Source organism: Lichenostomus cassidix, chromosome 10, assembly GCF_008360975.1.
Source record: "Lichenostomus cassidix isolate B80296 chromosome 10, HeHo_3.0, whole genome shotgun sequence".
NCBI lineage: Eukaryota > Metazoa > Chordata > Aves > Passeriformes > Meliphagidae > Lichenostomus > Lichenostomus cassidix.
In genome coordinates, this window is record NC_139491.1 from 13,800,604 (window position 1) to 13,820,150 (window position 19,547).

The window sequence follows — 19,547 nt, forward strand, 5'->3', positions numbered from 1 at the left end:
TTTCTCAAAGATATTAGGAAATCCCTTAACACATTTTTATACTGACTGCCTGCAATTCAAATATTTCTCACTTCAAAAGTAATAATCTAGTAAGAAACACTTTAAAGCCATGACAGTTAAAATTACAAAAAAATGAACACAAAACATTCTGCAACAGCAATTGCCAAGGTTTTGCATGTGCTGGAAAACACAAATCCTCCACGGACAGATTTGAAACCACCCTGCTAATCACAGGAGACAGGTAATACAGGATAGTTCACTTTGGAACCATTTCTAACTTACAGGGAAAGTTGCATACGAGGTTTTCATTTGCTAAATGCTGAACTGCCCCCAAACTGTGAGTGCACCATTCCCTCTGCATCTTTTGAGACTTCCTATTTCCATCATGCCCTGCAGCAGTTCCATTTTTAAATTTCTAAGGCTAAGAAAGAACTACATGGTGCCAGATGACTGGGACAGTTTTGACCCACAAGACAGAAGTCTGATCCATGCTGTTGTGAAGCTTTTCAATGCTCTGAGATGTGCCAGCTTTCTGTGCTGCCTTCTGCCAGCTTTTTGGGATCAAAAGCTTCTTAGCCTATCCCTACCACAACCCTGTGAGGTGAAAAGGATAAAACATGCCTTCACCATTAAATGATTGCTTACAGTAATTGCAGAGTTGAGGAAAAAGTAAAAGACTATTTTCCAATATAGCTACAGCAGGAGAGATTAATAACAGGTTCAGATCTTCTAACTAGAAAAAATCATTATGCAAAAAACCCCAACTTTTTCTTTTCCAGTGTTGTCCACTTTCAGTTTTTGTACATCCTGGCAGAATGTTAAAAAACAATAGAAGAGTAGAATAAAATAACAACAAATCTAAAAACCACCCGCAAAATCTTGTAATTTCCTACATTTTGACAGCGTCTTATTCTAACTAGATGGCAGATGATTTTTAATGATATATACAACTTCAGATGCTCAAAATAAGAGTTTTTTCTTTTAAGAAGAGGTACTACCTTCCACAAAGACATTCCTGAACATTTGGTTTTTCTTCTTTTAATTACCAGTAAATAGTATGATCTATTAAGCATCTAGATTAGCTACTCAATAATTACTGGAGTTAGGCATCTGGGGCAAGGATGACATCCAACTTCCACTACAAATGATGCAAACTCAATTCTTCAACAGCCACAGAGATTCACCCAATACTAGCAAAAGCAATAATGTCAGAATAAAACTCAAATGTAAGCAGATACAAAAAAAAAAAAAAAATCCTTATTGCAGATTTTAATTGCAGCACTCTGTGACACTGTGCTCCCGTGACAACTGTCATCACAATGTGATGAAAAAGAAACCAGCTTCTCATTAAGAACACAGTTTGCAATGATGAGTCCATTCAGCAGATAGGGCAAAATTACAAACCACTTCACTTTCTGTTCCTAGCTGTATGGTTCTTCCAAGGCCATAAAGACAATTAAGTGACCATGTTAATCTTCCTGAAGGTCTGAACAGGATTTTTCTCTACATTGTCGATCTGAAGAAATACTGATTTTGTATTTTACATTATGAACTCAGGGAAACACTCGAAGCAAATGTGATTCAAATAAAGTAAATATAAAGTAAAAATAAAGTTAAAATTAAATCCTCATCATTAAAGAAATGTTTCCCAAATATCTTAATCTAAACAACAATTTGCATCTTTCTAGCTCTAAATTATAAAACAGTTTGATCAAGACTGGTTTAGAAACTAAAATCATTCAACTTGTGTTTCAAGTCATGAATAGAAGGCTGCCTTCCACTAGTCACCAGATCCACTGTAACAGACAAAAGCTGCCTTATAAAGTTGACAATATAATCCCCATTTACAAAACAACTTTTGTTTAACTACTGAAAAAGAACTCATTGAGATGCTAATCATATGTTGCATTGTGATTTCTGACAAACACTAAAAAGCATATTGTTTCAAAAGGCTGAAACATGGGTGACCAAAAAATACTCAAATTAAAGCAAAGATGACTTTTTACCTCAGTCTCTCAAGTTAGAAATGTGATCATTTTTGTTGCTTTTGTCCTACGTAAGATAGTAGTGGTTTGACTGTTACACAAGATTTAGCTTTAGATTAGAGCAGTAACAACAAATTAACAACAAAGCTACTATAAAGCTTAGCTTTTTTGAGTTGTTGGCTTTTTTTTTGGAGCTGCATTTCAATGCAAAAACAGGTCTCATGAAACACAAAAATAATTTAGTTTCAAAAGCACTCTTCAGAAGGAGACAGAATAGTTGTATACTCCAGATATTTCAGACAACAGAAATCCTAGAGGCATCTATGATCCCAATTACTAAAGTGACACTATACAATCAGAACACATGCACATCACACTGCACTGGCAGCAACCAACAGGAGTGATGTGTTTTTAAATAGTGCTCCTTAGACTTCACTCCAGGATGAGCTATTTTCAACCCTGCTGAGCAAGCAGCAATGTTCACTCACTTGGTGATTTGGAAGCCATACTGTACTGCTGCTCTAATGTGGCTCACTGGAATAGACTTAGACCATCCCCTCTGATAATCTGATTTTGTTTCTAACTGATGGTTTTGTTGCACTAGATTCAAGAGGAAAAACAATGAAAGCCAACATACCATCATCTGAATAATTTAAAACACCCCAACATATCCTGCTCCCATTCACTTTAGTATGACATTAGTAAGAACCAAAGTTCATAATTACTTTTTCCAGTTCCCAAAGCAATCCATTTAGACTTCCAGCAGAGATCACTCCTACAAAACAGCAATAGTAACTTTCATAAAATCAATTTATCTGCTTCTTTAAGGCACAGTTCTATTTCTGTCAGTATTCGATAACAGTGAAGAGTATTTTTAGTCACTCGCTATTTACAGCAAAAGGAACTGGGACATGAGAATCTTCTTGCTTGTTTCAACCTTTGAAAACTGGGCACATCACTTCACTGCCTTATGTCTCTTACTTTCCTCCTCCCCTTCTGTTCAACAACAGAGTTAGTTAATAAAACCCTTTATGAAGCTGACAGTGACTTATTTACACAAAGTCCTACATAAGTGGAAGTCCAATATTCCCACTACCAAGCAGTGAACTGAACTGTTCAGTGAGACCTACAAGATATATCACAAAACTGAGAAGTGTGAATTATTCACAGAAATGTTACGAAATATGTATCTTACAGTTTCATGCCAGACTTTTATAACTTTTTTATTACTTTTCCCCCACTACTCTCCTGCTACAGCAGCAAAGCCAGTAATACTCCAACTGCAGCTAACAGGAAAAATTGACTTCTCCCTTTTGAACTGACTTCTCCCCTGCTGAACTGACCAGCAATCCTCTGTAGACATGAGAATGAAGCTCATGCTGCAGCTTCCCTTGGAGAATCAAAAATATGGAGTGCTATCCTGTAAAGTTATTCTCAAGTATGGATCTTGTAAGCACCAGGAAAATATACACTTAGTCAGAAAACAAATACTGTTCACAAATCCAGTAAATGCTTTCGTTCACAAGCTCTTTAAAATTATGGAAATTCTATTTGCTTTTGAGTTAGTAATCATATTTACAGAATGAGATAACAGGAAGTACAAACATATTTGCTAGCTCATAGCAATTTTAATATACTCAAAGACAGCACACATACTGCCACTGAATGTAAAATACAAAAAACCCACCCAAATTTGCTGAATTTTTAGTAGAGAAAGATCACTTCTCTTCACTGCATTCACACAAGAGAAGTAATCAAGGAGAGCAATATGCAATAACCCTGTTTTTTTCACTGGCTTACAGTACAGAGAAAATTGTAATATACAAAGCCAAATCACAATCAGAAATTTTCCTCATCTAACTTCCTATTCTTTGACTCTTCTTTTCACAATGCAGTCTCATTATGATGTACTTTGAAAATGATTTATATATGTATCATTATCAGAGTGGTTCATGTCACATCTAATGATCTAATCCAAGCGTACTCATCCAATTCCAAAGGAGATTTCAAACTCAAGTCTTCTAGGGTTTGCACAATGGCCTGATGGGAAATGTTTTTAAAAGAAGTTATGGTTTAAATTGATTTTTAAGCAAGACTGAAGTCCTGAAGTTACCTGGAAAGTTTGTTAGCTTCAACAACCAAAAGTTAAACTGTCGCTGCCAACATCTACTTGGAAGGATTCAAACTTGAAATCACAACTTTACTGCAGTACTTTTGAGGTTCAGTATAACTTAAGCATCAAACAAAACTGATTTGTATTACATCTGAGTGATTGCATATTAAACCTGTATGACCATACACAAATAGGCAGGCAGAGTGCAGGAGAACTCTGGTGCACCAGTTCTGAAGACGTAGAAGTATTTCATGGTACCTTTTCATCCTTCTGAGCATTTGCAACTAAAGCTAGATTTCGAGGGCTATACTTGTCAAACTTAAGTACTATTGTCTGTGTACTTCCACCAGCTATTGTGTAAAACAGGACATACTGGGTACCACCACCTCTGCTAAAGAGCTCTCTGAAGGCACATGTGACAGACACATGCAGAGGAAGCTTTTATTTCACACAAATGTCACCCTCATGTGATACAGGTAATCATTTAGTGACTTGAATTTTTATTATCTTTTGATTTCCAGATCACATGGAAGAGCAATCAGTATAGACCATTTTAAGAATGTGTTTTTCAAAAGAAATATGTATCTATTGGGTAGGGAAGGTACTGCTTGCACACTTAAACCTGACTGCTGAGGATTTCTTAAAGTGGCAGAATAAACAAGATTCACTTTGGTTTGCCATAAATCTCTCTCACACCGTAATTGCATATGAATCACTTGAGGACAGCACAATTCACGGTGCCGTACACAAGACAAAGTCTCATCTGATGCTTACAAATGGCTTACAGGTTTTGACATTTAATAAAAAAAATATTTCATCTGTAGCACAAAATGGAAGTACTCACTGATATCATCTTCATGATAAATGACAGAGTGGAATGGTAGGTTTCTGTCCTTTATGTATCTCTCTGCTGGTTCAATATAAAAGGTCCCACCATGAGTTTGGATGAATCCTTCAAATTTTCCATCAATAACAGACCCATGAGTAAAACTTCCCTGTTCACCTGTTAAGGGACAAAGTGCATTAGTTTTTTCATACCCTTCAAAAAGCTTTCAGCCCTGAGCAAACTTCAAACATCACACTACCCAAGGTGTTAAGCTCACTGCTAACACATGATACTTGCATAATTATCCTGATCATGTACCACTTCCTGATTGCTAAAAACCTGCATGAATTCTGGGGTAAGAAGATTCTGGATAACAGCAGAAAGACTCTTTTTTTTTCTGATTTTTTAAGACTAAGATTATCCATCAGTAAGACAAACAGTTACAGCAAAATGATAGTCACTAAGTTCAGCAGCTTCCCAATCAGGTGCATAAAAGACATGTTTAACAAGCATATCATGAAGAATTCAGCTCTTTATTTTAAAGCTGTTACATACACAGTATGTAATTCTATAGCCAAATCCTGTCCTTATACATCCGTTCATACAATTAGAAATATAAAATAAATAGTAGAATCAGAGTATATATGAAACTTTGAAAGCTTTCAAAGAAAAACTTCCCTATATTTAAGACATCCATTTTTCTCTTCAAGCTGCAAGTAGCTAGGTTTAAACCTGGCATAGAGTGAATTTGTATTCAAAACAGTCACAATTCAGAAAAGTACAACTGCCAAAGCCGAATCACTGACTGCTACAACAGGCAGCATCCCAACAGCCTTTCCCATATAAAGGATGAAAGATCACTGCTAAAAGAATGTTTATATACTCCCCCATTGAGGAAAGTTCAGAATCACACTATCAAAAAGCCTTCTGACCTACTCAAAATAACTGGCAAACTGGTCTGCCTAGATGCATGTAAAGCCCTAACTGCGTTTATTACTTTTCAATGTTGAAAATGCTCACTTCAAGACTGCAGAACATTGCTAATAAAAATCTTTGGGAAAACAAAACCAACAGTATAAAGAGAGGCAGAGTAAATCTTAATCCATTTCTTTTCATCTGCTTTAAGTTCTCTAATTCTTCATTTTAATCAATTTTATCTTTTGTATTTACTGGCATCAGATATATTACCCTTAATGATGGTAGCTCTGTACTTCTTCTATTCCTTTAAACTGAGAATGGCACCTAATTTCTTTTTTCTTCAATGCATACAACTTTTTTTAAATGCATCAGACTTCTATGAAGAGCAAGTTTATAAACAGAGTTGAAATTCAAGTTTTATGGATATGAAAATTATTAGATAACATACTCATTTGTTAAGTGTGACTCATATATAAAAGCAGATGGGAATTTAAATGTGTTAGATGCATAATTAAAGTTTGACAATATCTAATCATATAGATATTAATTTTTTCCATGTACTATTAGAAAATTCCTGTTTAAAACTGCTACAATTTTATCCATTTTTAAGTGTTACACTTACCATAAATCTGTCCAGTGTAAATATGGGAGGTATCATAATCAATTACTTGGTTTGATATTTCCACTTTGAAGTCATCACTAAAAAGAGACGTATCTCTCTTCATTCGAAGGTTGAATTGTCTAAAATGAATAAAACAAAATGGTAAATTGGCTTTGAGCTTCAACTACAAGAGCGCTAAATAAAGTACTTTATTTTGCACATAAAGTGCATAAAGTACTTTAGTTTGCACATCGTTTTTGTGCAAACGATTTGCAGACCTTGTAAAATTTATCTGTAGAAAATTTTTATACTGTACAAGAATTAGAACAGATCCTAGAAGTATTTTTTCTAAGCAAGATTATTTAGACGCTTTTGATATAAGCAGGTAAATTTACAAGATTTAAGCCAGAAAAGGTTAGACTTAAACACATAATTCTAAAATGCTGACTTGGACTATACACTTGTTTCCCAATCCTTCAGAGGACAATCAAGCAGCTTAGGAAAAATGCAACTATTTTACTTCACAGCACTGTGGAGCAGAAGAGATAAAAACAACTATCACTTATTTTACCTTCATTTAAGTAATGTAAATGAAATGTAGGTGAGCTGATCAGTGTTTCAACTGAAACTCAAAAGATAAAATGGGCAACAACATCTAATAAAAATACTCAAACTGGTAGAGTTACATGAACAACTATGTAAACAGCTCTACTCATTGAATGACTGTGTTCAAATTGCAACACTACATACATTAATGCAAATCCTACTGCCAAGCTTTATATGAAATATTTTGTTTGCATGAAAACAGGAGTTTCATTCAAGCAAGCAACATAACTGAAGTGTTTTTAAATGCCTGACATACAAATTCATACCTACAACAGCCATTTGCTTGTGTCAGAATTTCATTTGGTATTCTCCTAAATTTTGTATAAACATTTGTGCAAATACAGATCATGAAGTTGTTGAAGCTTCATCCGTTCCAATTTCACTTTTGATTTTCTTCCTGTATTTTTCTCTTTCCGCACAATGATGAAATTGAAGGAATATTATAGTTGTGTCACCAGTTTGTTAAACAAAAAAGTAACTCTGAGAAGTTGAGTACATCTGGGTCACAGACTTCATCTAAAAACCGTGACCAGCAGAGCTGACCTTCACAGTAAAAGTTAGTATCCAAGTGTGAGACCAAGAAAATAACCCAGGCAATTAAGCACAATAATGTAATGTTGATTAAATCTAGTTACTTTTTACTAATTAGCATACACAAGATGTATCTTCAGTCTTCATTTGCACATTTAATATGATACCATAGTTTTAAGTACTTTGAAACATTAAGATGTAGATTAGGATGCAAACTTCAAGATCAAAAAAAGCCATTGCTGCACTTAAAACCTGGGAAAGGCTGTAGTGACTCATGTTGACTATTCTGTAATGCAAACAGTATTTCACAATCAAACTATATTTATTATTGTTGCCACAGTGTTAATAAAGCTTCAAAGCAAGTACTTTCCTCTGGCAATGTGTCACAGGTATTTACTACAAGGTTATGAAATTCTGAGATGTGGCTGGAAGATGGGGAAGGTTAAACTTCAGCAATTCCCTGTGACTCAGGATTTGTGCCAAGCCCAGCAGTGCTCCTATCACAGTTTCAGCACAGATGTATTTTATGAGGAAGATCCTCCTGTTACAAAGGAAGGAACAGTTCACTGCAGATGCACCAGGTTACTGGAGTCATTGAGAAACAAGAAATAAAAATTATTCTTCTTCAAGTTTGTCTTTTTACTACCTTTGCAACAACAGTCCTTTGGTAACCCAGAGGTTCATGAGAAAGATGAAATAACATGAACAAGCAACCCAGAGACACTTGGTAGGACAAAATATTACACAGATTACCCAACACATTTTTCAAGGGTGGGGTGGTGGGCAGTGTGGAGACTTGAAGCCAATTTATGTGGCTCTTCTGGGCAGAAGTTAAAAATAAACAGGTAGAAAGAAATGAAGACCAACACTGATGAGAATATGACAAACTTTATTCAGGTACTTGAAAAAGTTATAGCCACTGTGGATATAATACACTGCTCAGGGTGTTACACAGATTTGAACTCCAGTTTAGTTTGAGCTTTCACTGTGACTGAGTTCTCCCATTTGAGGATGGATCAGACTCAGGATCTGAACTGACATTGCATGGCAAGAGATCCTGGACTCTTTGGAATCTCTCCTCCCTTCTCTAGTATTTGATAGAAGGCTTCTTACCATAAGAAGTCTGTAATTCTGTCTTTATGATGAACTGAAATAACTACTAATCTCAGCAAGAGCACCCATTATGGCTAAAACTGCTTCTTCCTCATGAAAAAAGTAGGTTTGGGGGGAAAAAAAACCTCAATCTATACAGCACTTTTCTTTCAGAAGTACAAACACCATTTATTTAAAATTACATTTTTCTGGTTGCATTCATGTACATCTCAAATAAAACTGAGCAACAGTTGTCTCTAACACTCAACTGCATCAGCAATTTTCTATGGTTTTGAAGTACACAGTGAAAGACAATACAGGACTTCTCATGTATTAACTCCTGTCTATACCAGTAGAGCAGGGGAATAAACCCAGGACTTGATGTTAGCCTGAAAGCAAGATTAGAGAACTATTTCGAATACCAAAAACTCAGCTGTGCTTCACACTAACAATTCTCTATTTGATTTCTTAACTTAGTTAAACTATTAGATAACCTGATCATCTCTCAGCTATTTTTAAACAGGTCTTTTCTTAGTCATTCAAACATGCTTGATGAGGACAGGATTATCTGCCTGACTGCTCACCTTCTAAATAATGAAATATTGACAAATATTCCCTTACCTCTCCCCCACCAAAGGAGAGAGAAGACAACTTGGGACTGTGGGAGGGAAAGGGACCGGGGAGGGTAGAGAAGTAAACAAGTATCTATTCATCTCCACTACCAATAATTAACAACTTTAACAGATCACCTAACTTCAAACATAAATTCTACCCTGGCTTAAATCCAGTAACTTCATGAATTCTTCTGAGGACAGGAGACTCCAGTGAAGTTAAACAAATTTGTCCATATCATTACTGAATGTGGTTTCTAAACTAGCCACAATGGAAGAAATAAGGAGTTTCAAATAAGCCTTTTGGCAATTACCATTACTACAGCATGCACCGAGTTCTCAGTGCAAACTAAGCTATTCCCTAGCCTAGCTACACACCAGGCAGAAGATCAACTTCAGAAAAATAATGCCTCTTTTATTTACACACTTTTTACCTTGCAGAAGACATTTCCCAGCAGTAGTGATCTCTAGAATAGAATTAAATCAATAAAGACCAAGTTTTGACCTTGCTTATTTGTTACTGCTTCTGTCTTCCACGGATCTGAAAACTGATACGGTAAGAGGACGCTACTTAGTTACTGCATGGATGCCCATTTGGTTGTAGACAGAATTTTGTTAAAACTTATATATACATATATACATATATATTTAATTATATAATTGGTTTGATAATAAACCACATCTTCTATATTAAGAGCAGTACCCTGAAGGCTATCAAGAGGTAGATTTTTATTTCTTTTTAGCTTACCTCAGGGACACTATGTCCAATTTGCAAGTAACATAGCAATTCAGTCATAATTAAAGAAAAATTATAGTTGAGAGCACCACACTTTTAGCTAAAACCCAGTACTTTCCCATGGGCTCACGTTATGTTGATCCTATGCTCTAATCAGAGCAAGTACTTGAAAGGAAATAAAAAAAAAAGCCACATTTATATACTGACATGTGGTAAAAGACACATAAATGCTTACATGCAGGAGCTAACGCCAAATCTATTCTTCCATTTCTTTTTAATACGAGTTACTGTCTATTATCAGTGATTTGACTACAACAGAATGTCCAATACATTGGGTCACTGGTACCAAGTCTACAGACTTTCACAAAACTGGCAGAAAAAGCTGTTATCTGGTACATAAAAAGGGCACTTGGTGCTTTCCCCCTTCTGTCTTTCCTCAGTCAAATTGCTATAACTGGTGGCAGGCTCACAGAATCACTCAGTGACCAGAGGAGATTGTGGAAAAAAGAGAAAGGGAAAAAAGGAGATGGAGGAGTTACTCCACAGCTGGAGGAAGTGACTGGGAAAAGGAAGCTGAAGGGGATGGGTTGGCAGCAGTATGGAATGCAACTTCAGTACAAGCAGAGTCCATTTAGGTTCACTGTCTTTCCTTCCCAGTAGGAACCAGAAAAATCCTTACAGCTGTGGCTCCATGAGCCTCCTCACAAGTCAGCATCTAGAAAATACTGTGCTGCTTGAGGTGCAAGTCTTTTATCCTTACTTTTCCTACCTAAGAACTCAAAGACTCTCGTCTCAGAAAAATGGAAAGGCAGTGGTCAATAAATGGAAGGGAATAGTAACTTGAGTTCTTCTTCCTAACTGCTTCCATGAGGCATTCCCACAATCTACTCAGTTCCCACAACACTGTCAGACTCATTCCAGCTCTGAGCTATAGTAAATAGAAGGCTTAATTGTTAGCTTAACAACCTAAACCTGGGTTTATACTACCCACAACTCTACAGAACCATCACACTCTAAAGATTCTTTTTTCATTGTTTTAACTTACTATTAAATCCACACAACATACTTCATCACTTAACTGATAATTCCCATGGTCCTGCTACTTACACTAAAGAAAACTTATATTTGAAGCAGCACATGATAGGGTCTCCAGGTTTATCACTCTTTCTTTGATCCACCTATATGCACACAGAATCATCCTCCAGTATGTATTTATCTAAACCCCAATCTCTATAGCATTTCAACACTCAGCCATCCCAGCCAGAAAGCTTGCAACTTATGTTTGTTTTCCATTAACACCTCTAGGATGACACCTATGGTTATTCAGATGTCTCTCCTGACCTTCAGAAGTCAGACTTGCTAAGCTTGGTATTCTAGAACACTACACTGAGGATGCAGCCTTCATTCCAAACCATTTGCCACTGATTACTCTTGATACACACAGCTGCAAACACAAGCTAGCTCAGATAACAGAAACCGTAGGATTTCAAGTAGGATTTCAAAAAGTAGGATTACAAGTAGCTACACGTTAGCTAATTTACACTGTAAGAAAGTATCTCTCTGTCATGAAGAGGATGATGTGCAGCTTTCAAAGACAGAATAGCCTTTACCCAAGGTTGACATTTTTTTTCCCTTTCAGTAAAACTTCTTTGCGAAGTTCAGTACAGATTCTACTGCTTGGCTTCCTGTGTATCAAAAATGACCTTCCCACTCATATTTACATAAAGTTGGCTATTTATATGCAATGCCATGTTCTACCAAAAAGATGAGATCAAAAATCAGAAAACAGGTAAAGATGTACTAGAATAAAAGCACGAGCATAGCTACTACGTGAATTCAAACTATGAAAGTAGTTAGGAAAGAAGCTTTCTTAGTTGAACAAGACAGAAGAGAAATCCACTAATTGACAATATGAGCACATGGCTTAGGTACATTCAGTTAAATATACTGCTTTCCATTTTAAGAACACGATTTTTTCAGAGCATGACTATGTCTACTAAAATTTGCTGGCCAAGGAGTAGAGCTGTAAACCATTAATACCAATTTCAGCAGTACAGTGGAAACGCAGCACCTTGGCTGGCTGTCCCACCAGTCCAACACCACTGTACCAAGTGTTTCCTAGACAAACCCAAGCCAAACATCAAATACCTTTTCTCCTGAAGGCTACACATAACCCCGCTCACCATATTCAGACTCCTAAAATGCAAGACATTTAACCCACAGATTCAGCCTCTAGAATTTTTTTAACTTCATTTCAACTAAAAAACATGTAAGAACTTAGGACCCTGCTTCCCAATTCTCTGCAAGACAAATCTGCTTTACCTACAAGCATCAACAGAGGGTGGGTTTGGTTTTAGGTTTTTTTGACAAAACAGGTGTAGGAAGTGACACCTGATTCACAGGCCTCTTGCCAGGCAAGTTATCTGTCAAGGTATGTAACTTAAAAGGTAGAATAGATAGGTAATGATTGAAGAATTGCCACAGAGCAGTGAATAATACTATAAAGACTACAGTAAGAACTAAAGACATCTGGGGTTTTTTCCTTTTTAAATTCAGGACAGCCTAAAATGAGTTGCAGTAAGTGAACTTTACAAAAAATTCACTCAGTAAAATTCATGAAAATAATTCTCCTAAGCCTCACAAAGCCAACCAGTCAGTTCTGTTTGATGACCACTAAAGCACCTATTTAAGAAGTTGAGCTGTTTAGGGGTGTGTTTAAGTGCACGTGGAACTGAAAGAGACGTAACATATATTTTCAGATTAGTCCAGTAACATGGAATCTGCTTTTTGTTCTGACAGGCTCATAGAACACAGAAGACAGAGCTATTTCACGAATTGAGCACTATGCTATATGGACAATTTAAAAAGTACTTAAATTAAATGCCACGAAAAGAACATCTAGAGTAATAAAACCCAAAAATTGACAATATAAAGTCCTCTTCAATCCAAGAGTAAGTATCTCAGTTACTTCAGTCCATCTCAGCATGGCAGAATGCTCAGAAAATCACCTTTGAAATTCAACTTATCAAGTATTGTTTCTCTGCAGGTATCCCCCTTTGTTTCCATACCCTACTCAAATACAGCCAACAATTATCTTGTTTAAACACAAACCTTTACCAGCTCTGAATAATGAGGGCAATATGAGGAATTACAGATTACTACAGAACCAAGAATTTAAAAAACCCCTCAGATTTAATTAAAAACTCTGAAATTTTGTCATCCACAATTTTCTTATTGTATAAGGATCATGTATAGACCATACATTCCCACAAAAATGGCTGAATTTAACAATTTACAGGGTTTTTCAGAAAATAAAATTTTAGGTAAGAATCTACAGAATAATGTAGCTAATTTGTAAGACACCTGAAAGAAGTTGTCAATATATCTTTAATTTAAGAATAAGCACGTGTTATCATGTGTTCAAGTAGTACCACTTGAAAATTCAACTGCTCACTCAAGTTGTCTGGGCACCTTTCCCAAGCAAGAGTCATTAACTAATCTAGAAGGAGTGAAAGTGGGTTGGATGGACAATTAACAGGACAAATCAAGCAAAAAAATAAGAAAGCGTAAGTTACTAGGAATGTATAAAATGAAAACTTGACTGAAAATAGAGTTAAACAATACACAGACATACTTTTTTTTCCCCTTCTGAATGCACCAGCACCTCAGGAATTCAGAGTTTTGTCTCTAGGTAAAGAAGTACAGTTAGAACATCAGACTTCATCCAAGTTTTTTAAGCTCTGTCCTCGAAATCACTATGAAGTATTCAGCATATTTCTGACATTCTACAGGTGATAGGAATTCAGTGTAAGACATTCTATGATTAATATATTGCAAATGTTTATACTGAAAATGTGAAGAAAGCTTTCTAGTTTCTCTGCAGGGGAACAGTTGTGTCCAGTAAGCAAACAAGTGCAAGTATACATTATGTGATCAGGTGAAAACTGTATCTAAAACCCAACATCAGTTCAAGTGATGTCCCAAGTTCCTTTTTGAAACTACTGACATTACCTTGACATGCAAAAGGAAGTTACTCTATTTAAAATGCTTCACTGCATCTCAAGCTGGTGCCAAAGGCATTGCTCTTCTTTCAATCAATCCATGTATTTTGGGGGGTGTGTCTGTGCTGTGTTTTGCTTTTTGGGTTGTTTTTTTGGGGGGAAGGGCTGTAGGGTGGGTTAAAAAACTACTTTATATTAACCAAGTTCCTGGTATTAATGCTGTGCATTCATTAGCTTTGTGAGAGCCTTCCCTGGACTCAAAGGGCACCTTAAATTAACTCACACTAAAACACTCAATATAAACTAGTAAGTGGAAGAGCTATAATACACAACCAGGATGGTTTCAAACCTTCATATTCCTTCCAACTTGAGGCATTTTAGAAATAAGCACATTTTGCACCACTGGGGAAGCAATAATGCCAATTAATCTAATACACGGTTTATTATTCAAAAGAACTAATAAGGATTTGTAGCTTAGTTTCAGTAATTTTAACTGTCTTACTAAGTTAGTGTTTCAGCATTGAATAGTGTAGCTCATTCAGTCTAGTTCATTGCATTTACATAACAAGTTGTATTTTATATTATCAAACAACAAGAACTTCAAAAAATTTCTGGTTTTAACAATATATTGTGTGGCATCTAACTTTCAGATGAACATTAAACAGGGAGGGTTTCTCAATGTTGGGATATTATACATCCATTTGTAGAATTACTGAGTCTGGTGTGAAAAAAGGTAGCTTTGCATTTAATTCCATCATTTCAGTATCTCATTATTAAAGTATTAACCCATAGTTAAATGGTCACTTTAACTTGGTATAAATATGTAATATTTGAATTGTGGCGGTTTTTTTCCCCTTTTTCAACAGAAAGGTACTGTGAGATACAGTTCTTAAATCCAAACAGTCTTCTGAAAAGAACAGATGCTACTTACACAATCCTAAAATACTGGTAGCTGCCAGTATTTTCTGGACACTGAAACTGTAAGTTTGATGAATGCTTATCCTGCATATGTCAGCACTACCACTGAAAAGCCTGGTACTGCATCCTCCCTCTCACCACTGCTGCTTAGTTCTGCACTCTTTCTTCTTACACCAAATTTGCCTCTACGTTGAACAGAACAAACTAATCTCACTGAAAAATAAGCAGCCAAATGGCTTTCCTATCTTGACTGGCCACGGGACCAGCAGGTGCTTCCTCTGGCACACACTGAAAGATCAAGTTTAGAAAGTTCCAACTGGTCACAGAGATACAGCCTGAGAACCACTGTGGCCCAGCATCACTTGCTGCTGCCAGCAGAGAATGGCAGTAAATATTAGGACAGCTTTTCCATTGTTTCCTGGCTACAAAATGCAGCCATTTCATTAGAATCCAAATCAAAACACAAGACTGTAATTTCAGTCCTCGTAAGTGGAAGCTGTTTACTATGTTTATTGAGTTAAGGGAATGCAAGTTGGACAGCTGTGTGACAATAAACCACTACACCTGGACAAACCCTAACGAACCATTTGGTAAAAGGCCATTCAAGAAAGATCAGGTGTAAGTTTTCAGAATCTCAAATTCCATATGCACAGAATGCCTTTAAGTTTCACCACCTGTATTTAAATGCCACAGCACTGTAAAAGTCCATGGCCTACATCTAAATGGCTTAAGTGTTCTGCAAAAGCTTTATTTCCTACCTTCACACAAAGTAACTCGAATACTTGATAAAAAGGTTTTCGTTTTTTCCTTCTCAGTGATGACATAAATCACTTAGTTATTCACAATAAACCAGCTGCAACTGCAAAAAGCCAATCCTATTTGTGCAGCTTCTCAAACTGCTACACACCTTCAAAGCAAATAAACAGACTCTGTGAAGTAAAACCCAATTCACTTGATTCTTCCTAACTCGTATTTAAAGCAAAATTAATATATTTTGTAAGAACACACCCAAACTGATTGACAGGAACTTTGGACTAAATTTACATCCGGTCAACTACCCTCTCTTCAGCAGGAAGCATTGGATGTGCCACAGGAAAATACCAAAATCCTAAATTATGGACTGGTTTGACCTTACAGTCAGATTCCAATCAGCCTCCTCAGTTAATGATGGATTTGTGCCTCAAACCATAGGGATTTAGAATCAATTCCACATATAAACACCAGCACTTTCCTTCATGAGTAACAGTTGCTGTTATCAAAATATTTATAAGCCTGATTGACTAAGGTCTGGTCTTCCTCTGTGAAATAAGAGAGGAAATTTTGTTAGACCTCATTATCCTAGGTGCAACTACCATTTCTATAGGATAAGGATTTTCAACCCACCCTCACACACAAAGAGAACTGACAGGCTAAGTTAAGAGCTCTATCTTACAGAAGATTATGATGGGATCTTTACCAATGACAAGATGAACCTGCTCAAGTGGACTGAAGTGTGGCCTGCTCCCAGAAAGAATGATCTCAACCTTCTTCTATAACCCCTTCAAGTCAGATGGATTTTTTTTCCAAATAATTTTTAGATGGATTAGTTTCCAGATGCTATTCCTTGCATGGCTTAAGTACTACCAGTGCTAGCACAAGGATGATGCTGGGAATGTGGTTAGGCCAGTTTCTCTCTGCAGAGTGCACACTTCAGTGAGCCCAAATTATCCACCAGCCTACAGCTTAGAAGGGACAGCATTAGACTCCAACTTAACTTCAGTGTCTTGCAACCTTGCTGGAGATTTAAAAATAGAGAGGTTTCCACTGTGAGGAGCCTCTGAAGCATTCTACTCTGCACTCTTGTTTATTAGAACAACTTAATAGGGAAGACTAGAGACTGCCAGTGAAGTTACAGCAAAGACAGCAGCACTATGACTCTTCTTTAAACAATAAAATTCCCTGGACTAAAAATGACACTTGAAAACATGGTTTTAAGGACAGGACGTCAAATTCAGGACTTGGGTTACATTTCTATGGCATTTAGAAATACACCCCTAATGCTAACCTTCTGGGAATATGCACTGAAATTAGTCATTATTACATCATAAACCTCCAGGAACAACACTTCACTCCCTGAAGAAATTACAAGCTGGCACAAAAGCAAAACATTTACTCATAAAACAATATCCCAAACAGATTCAGGAGACCTGGTTTTACATTTTCTCTGTTAAAGTTCTTTTGTTTCTACACATGATGATGAATAAATGGCTAACATTTATTCATCAAGTTCTGAATACTTAAATTGTAACTGAAATAACAGAAAAGCAAGGGTATTACACATTCCTAAAATACGTTAAGACAGGGATGCTGCAAAGGAGGGAGTCATAGAAACAAAGATACAGACACAAATTCTTTAACTTTCTTCCTGTTTTCCTGGGTTATACATAAGGCAGGCAATTCTAAATCGCAATGAGGTCTTCCTAAGTGAAAACTTACAAATTATACTTCAGTTGGTCACACTGAATATCTAACCTTTGTACTGGATCTTACATGTTAAATGCAAGGCAAAGCATGTCTTGTAACAGTAACCATCTTTCCCCACATCAAATGATTTCTACATTTCACAATAACACAAAAAATCAAATAACAGTACACACAAAACAGAACATTTTTTGGCCTTTTTTGTAGCTTCAAATGCAATTTGAAATTTTACATTTTCTCCTCAGGCAATTTGCCACAATTTTTGGGAAAAAAAACCCCAGAAACCCAAAACCAAACAAACCCAAAGCTGCGTTATAAACTAGGAACCAACTATCATTCCGTTCCAAGGATGATTACAATGTTTAAGCTTCAAAGTGTATTAATAGTTACCATCAGATGTTTGAATAGGTGTTTACCAGCAACAATTTCATACTTAAACTGGACATGAGAGAAAATACTTCATAGAAGCTGTAAACAGTGCAATTTAGTGTATTCTAGCTAATGTTATTTTGATAGCTGTGTTTCATCCTTGACATTTCACTATAATTAAAACACATATGAATAAAATATTTAAAACAAACACCTTTTAAAATATCACTAACCTTCCATGAGCATGGAAATCTAGGTGCAAGAACTGATCTTCATGTGATACTGCTCTTTTGGCACGCTGGTGTTTTTGGTGTAACAAATCCACATCATAGGACAATCCTTCATAGTGTCTGATGTACTTATTTAGAGGATTTCCATACTGGCCTGAAAAACAGAGACAAGTAAGGTTATAAGCATGCTACCAGGCATGGCAGATCTGGGGGCAAAGCAGCTGGTGACAACGACCCAAATTCCACATTATATACATTTTAGCTTTTTTTTTCTCCTTTGTACACTTCAGATTCATTGCACTCTGTGTCCAGTCTGTGGGACCACAGTCTGCAGCTACAAGTGCATCAGGTGGACATGGATAGTTCATTTACTCCAAAACTACTCCACAATGCAAACCACATCACTGTAGACAAGAATCCTTGAGAGATGTTTCAGAAAGGCACTCCTGATTCTAAATGAGTGCAACAGCTGAATATCTTTCTTCAGGTTCCCTGAAATTGTCCTTCCACCTTCACTCTGCAGTCATGACACCACAGTATCTACTCAGAATGTTTGTATTCTACATGTGAAATATCCAGGGAAATTAAGAGCAACTCATGCCACCTAGCAACACATTTTGTATCACATGGAATGTTCTACCACATGGAAAAGTTTTATTAAAATATATCTCCAGAGATGTAGATTCAGTTCAGTCTATTTTGCTCACTTCCTTCTCCGGTAATATTTGTGAGTCATACTAATATGAGTTCATTGCAGAAAACGGGGAAGATTTTGACCCTCCTATCGTGATGGAGGAAAAGACACTAATCACCAAAAAAAACCCCAAAATTCAACTTGTGGAGAAAACCAGAAGAACTCTGAATTCTGCTAGTATCTCATAATCAATTTCACTTCAAACCAACCAAAATGTGAGTTCTCAGAGACTACACGTGATATTTTTCTCCAGATATCTAAAAAGACGATTCAGTAAATTAATGCTTTCAAATGCATCACTTGCATTTAGAAGCCATGTGCACATGATGATACTGTCATATCTGCTTAAAATTCAATTAATGCTATACTGCAGAGAAATCACATTCAAATTTCCTCACAGTACTGTAGGCTACTGCAAATGTTGACTCTTCATTGTTAACTGCAAATACAGTCCAGTAACAAAACTTCATTCTCATTTCCTCTCACTCTTAAGTCTCAAAATACAAATCCATTCTCATTCAGCTTTTCAGAAAGTGTCTTAGGTGTCTTAAAACATTTAAAATGTTTGATTCAAGAAAGTCTACATGAATGCTAACCCAAGTAAGACACAGGACCATTGCAAAGTTTCAGTAACTAGGAGGAGTTTTAAGGATGAAAGATGTTATCGCTGTCTGATGTTTCTCTCAACAGTTCCAACATAATCCCACCAAAATGAAGCAGAAATACCTCCTATAGCCCAAGAACTTCTATAAACCAAATCAGATGAGCCTGAGACCATGCACAGTATACATGTGCCTGACTACAGATACATGCTTTCCAATGCCAGGTATATGACCCAGAAATGTCAACATTAAAA

The 19,547-nt window shown here is 36.4% G+C and overlaps 1 protein-coding gene across 1 annotated transcript in view; it reads right to left on the reverse strand.

Moving 5' to 3' along the window:
* Positions 1 to 19,547, reverse strand: part of ADAM10 (ADAM metallopeptidase domain 10) — a 42,284-nt gene that overhangs the window by 15,654 nt on the left and 7,083 nt on the right. The window contains exons 2-4 of the mRNA XM_085070755.1: positions 18,001 to 18,151; positions 6,465 to 6,583; positions 4,943 to 5,101 (exon numbers count right to left, since the gene is read on the reverse strand). Coding sequence (XP_084926881.1) covers positions 4,943 to 5,101; positions 6,465 to 6,583; positions 18,001 to 18,151 — 429 coding nt within the window. The remainder of the gene's footprint in view (positions 1 to 4,942; positions 5,102 to 6,464; positions 6,584 to 18,000; positions 18,152 to 19,547) is intronic.